At 45.6% G+C, this 3,807-nt stretch overlaps 2 protein-coding genes across 3 annotated transcripts in view; one reads left to right on the forward strand and one right to left on the reverse strand.

Moving 5' to 3' along the window:
* Positions 1-3,807, reverse strand: part of doc2a (double C2-like domains, alpha) — a gene marked incomplete in the record, with an annotated part of 23,748 nt that continues 19,941 nt past the window's right edge. Inside the window, 4 exon segments of the mRNA XM_014032696.1 lie at positions 1-356; positions 470-566; positions 806-887; positions 3,272-3,486. Of these exon segments, the coding sequence (XP_013888150.1) occupies positions 220-356; positions 470-566; positions 806-887; positions 3,272-3,486 (531 nt within the window).
* Positions 1,867-3,257, forward strand: LOC106535641 (putative uncharacterized protein YER190C-A). Of its 2 annotated transcripts, none has more exons than XM_014032697.1 (2): positions 1,867-2,145; positions 2,186-3,257. In XM_014032697.1, exons 1-2 carry the CDS (start codon positions 2,115-2,117, stop codon positions 3,049-3,051), a joined length of 897 nt encoding a protein of 298 aa, XP_013888151.1. In that variant the 5' UTR covers positions 1,867-2,114; the 3' UTR covers positions 3,052-3,257. The 2 variants fall into 2 exon arrangements, with proteins under 2 accessions (XP_013888151.1, XP_013888152.1); XM_014032698.1 differs by lacking the exon at positions 1,867-2,145 and having other exon boundaries at positions 2,190-2,466; positions 2,517-3,257.

Raw genomic sequence — 3,807 nt, forward strand, 5'->3', positions numbered from 1 at the left:
GCTTTAGCTGTCAATGGCAGTATTAGTCAGTAGTCGTAGCGTTAGCTGCTAGTTGTAGCTTTAGCTGTCAATGGCAGTGTTAGTCAGTAATCGTAGCGTTAGCTGCTAGTTGTAGCTTTAGCTGTCAATGGCAGTATTAGTCAGTAGTTGTAGCGTTAGCTGCTAGTTGTAGCTTTAGCTGTCAGTGGCAGTATTAGTCAGTAGTTATAGCGTTAGCTGCTAGTCGTGGCTGAAGCTTCGTGGCAGCTCATTGGTCAGGATGTGCCACCGCTCCACCTTCAGGCCCTTGTTCTTCAGGCAGTCCATCCAGTGACGGAGGGCGTCTCCCTGGGAGCGGCAGCTCAGGCAGACACCACCTGGAGGACACAGAGTTCTGTTAGCGTCTCTGCTGGGTTCAGAAAGGAAATAAATCTTTTTACAAAATAAAAGACCCGTTAAGGTTCTGTATGTTTGGTGCCGGTGGTCTCACCGATGAAGTCGTTGGACCGACCCAGATCGTAGTCCCACACCGTCACCTCCAGGGTCTTCTTGGTCAGCTCCGACAGAGAGATCTCATAAAAGAACTCCTGCAGAAAGCCCAAAACATCAGAGTGTTACTGGTTCTGTTCATCTACCTCCAACACTTTCCTTAAACAGGATTAATGACAAATTAAATTATTTCAGAGGTTTTATTTTAAAGTTCATTCTAACAAGAAAAACCTTAAAACCTGAACTGAACAGCAGATCTGGTTTCACAGAAACTCCTCTGAACAGACTGACCCGGAGGTGATCAGAACCTCCAGCAGCAGCTCGTTAACCTTCGTACCTCGTTAAAGTCTGGGTTCAGGGTCTTCTTCATCACTGATGTTTTGTGTTTGGATTTCTTCTGGGAGTCGGGCTTCAGGTATCTGAGGAGGAGAATCAGACATGTTGGATGTTCCAGCTCAGGTTCTCAGGCTGCGTCTCTGCAGGACGATGACTTCCTCTCAAACTAGTGCTGAATATTTGACTCTGCAGCAAATAAAACACAACTTTGAACCAACAAACATCTTTTAGACCCTGCCAGGGTCCAGATAAAAGGCAGAACCCCACTGGAACCGTTTGGTTGACGAGGTGAAACTGATGAGCAGAGTGGCTGCAGCTGTGGCTGTGGGACAGGTGGACAAGTACTGAGGAAGATGTGGCTCAAAGGAACAACTGAACTCAAACCAGAAACCACAGAAACGCCAAACATCCTAAAAACCACAGATTGTGTCAAAATAAAAGCCTGAAAGTGTTTCCTGTTTAGAGGAGGTGGAGCTGAGGCTCAACATGGAGAAAATGGAGATTTAGGTCAAAACAAAACCTTTGTTGTTGTTTTCCTTTCAGATCTTTATTTTCAATAATCCTCAGGGAGAAACAGGCTCTGAGTTTGGAGCTGACTGAAGCTGAGACACGACGTGATGTTTCTGATTTTAAATCTCTGCATTCTGAGGATTCGTCACGGCTTCATGGCTCAGAGTCACAAACAATCAGAGCAGAAAACACAGATCCAAGATGGTTCCCCGCTGACACAACACCAGCCTTTCCTCCTCATTCATCCACTCAGAAACCAGACAGAACAACAACAAACACACACCAAACAAACAACAACAAACTAATGAAAACAAACAAACAACAAACACACAAAAAACAACAACAAACTAATGAAAATAAACAAACAACAAACACACAAAAAACAACAACAAACAATATAAACAAACTAATGAAAACAAACAAACAACAAACACACACCAAACAACAACAATCAACAACAGCAACAAGTTAAAATGACAAACAACAAACAATAAACAGCAACAACAACAAACAAACACAATAAACTAACAAAAATAAACAAACAACAAAGAAAATAAACAAACACATGCCAAACAACAAGCACAACAAACAAACAACAACAACTGATTGATCTTCACTGAGTGAAACTAAAACCACAAAAACATTTTAATCTTTGTGACGTTGAGATGTTTTAAGGTTTAATCTGAGAAACTCAAACAAATAAAATAAAAACAAACTGAAGCATCTTGAAACAGATCACCAGATCCAGATCCAGGTCCAGATCCAGATCTCATGAGATCTGTTACACATCAGAGTCTGTGATGGACATGATCCAGGAGAATTTTTCAGCTGGTCTCAGCTGGTCTCAGTTGGCCTCAGCTGGTCTTGGATGGTCTCAGCTGGTCTCAGCTGGTCTCAGTTGGCCTCAGCTGGTCTTGGATGGTCTCAGCTGGTCTCAGCTGGTCTCAGCTGGTCTTGGATGGTCTCTGCTGGTCTTGGATGGTCTCAGCTGGTCTCAGCTGGTCTCAGCTGGTCTTGGATGATCTCAGCTGGTCTTGGATGGTCTCAGCTGGTCTTGGATGGTCTCAGCTGGTCTCAGCTGGTCTTGGATGGTCTCAGCTGGTCTCAGCTGGTATTGGATGGTCTCAGCTGGTCTCAGCTGGTCTCCGCTGGTATTGGATGGTCTCAGCTGGTCTCAGCTGGTCTTGGATGGTCTCAGCTGTTATTGGATGGTCTCAGCTGGTCTCCGCTGGTATTGGATGGTCTCAGCTGCTCTCAGCTGGTCTTGAATGGTCTCAGCTGCTCTCAGCTGGTCTTGGATGGTCTCAGCTGGCCTCCGCTGGCATTGGATGGTCTCAGCTGGTCTCCGCTGGCATTGGATGGTCTCAGCTGGTCTCAGCTGGTAGTGGATGGTCTCAGCTGGCCTCCGCTGGCATTGGATGGTCTCAGCTGGTCTCCGCTGGCATTGGATGGTCTCAGCTGGTCTCAGCTGGTAGTGGATGGTCTCAGCTGGTCTCCGCTGGCATTGGATGGTCTCAGCTGCTCTCAGCTGGTCTTGGATGGTCTCAGCTGGTAGTGGATGGTCTCAGCTGCTCTCAGCTGGTCTTGGATGGTCTCAGCTGGTCTTGGATGGTCTCAGCTGGTCTTGGATGGTCTCAGACAGATCCACACCTGAATCAGAACTCCTTTAAACTGGTTTTCATCACAGATAAGTTCTTTAACATTAAAAACCCTCTCTGTCCATCTTCCATCTTCTAGTTTCCACCAAAGGTCAGAAGGATCCTGATGAGTGGATCTTCTCTGACCCTGTTCCTGTCTCAGTCTGACACCAACCCTGGTTCTGTGCATGGATACCTTCAGCTCCTAGCAGTAAAAGCCCTACAGGTGGTCCAGAACCTGTGAAGATCTGCTCCTCAGGCAGAGTCCACCTGAGAACTCAACAGTTTCTAAAAACAGAGTTTCACTCAAACCTTCTTACATTTTGACGTAAGGGTCAGAGAATCCGTTAACATCCATGGCTGCCAGGTGAGCGCAGCGCTTCACGCCCACACAGAGCCCGCCTCCAGGCCGCCCTTCATCTCCTCCTCCTCCTCTGTCAGCGTCAGCATCGTCCAACACCACCGGAGACAGAAACTGTAGGGACAGAAGAAGACGACCTCGCTCCTCCAGGCTGTGCAGCTGCTCGTTCTCCCACTGAAGACCAGATTAAATCATCCTGATCAGATTATTTACTTCAATATGATTGGTTTGTTTACTTTATTCTGACTGGTTTATTTACTTTAATCTGATTGGTTGGTTTACTTTATTCTGACTGGTTTGTTTACTTTAATCTGATTGGTTGGTTTACTTTATTCTGATTGGTTTGTTTACTTTATTCTGATTGGTTGGTTTACTTTATTCTGATTGGTTTGTTTACTTTATTCTGATTGGTTGGTTTACTTTATTCTGCTACAGCGCTGCCATTGGCAGTATCACTTCACCCCCTGTTAACAAAAGGTATTAATTAGGGTGAAC

Source organism: Austrofundulus limnaeus, unplaced genomic scaffold (assembly GCF_001266775.1).
Source record: "Austrofundulus limnaeus strain Quisiro unplaced genomic scaffold, Austrofundulus_limnaeus-1.0 Scaffold1515, whole genome shotgun sequence".
NCBI classification, from domain to species: Eukaryota; Metazoa; Chordata; class Actinopteri; order Cyprinodontiformes; family Rivulidae; genus Austrofundulus; species Austrofundulus limnaeus.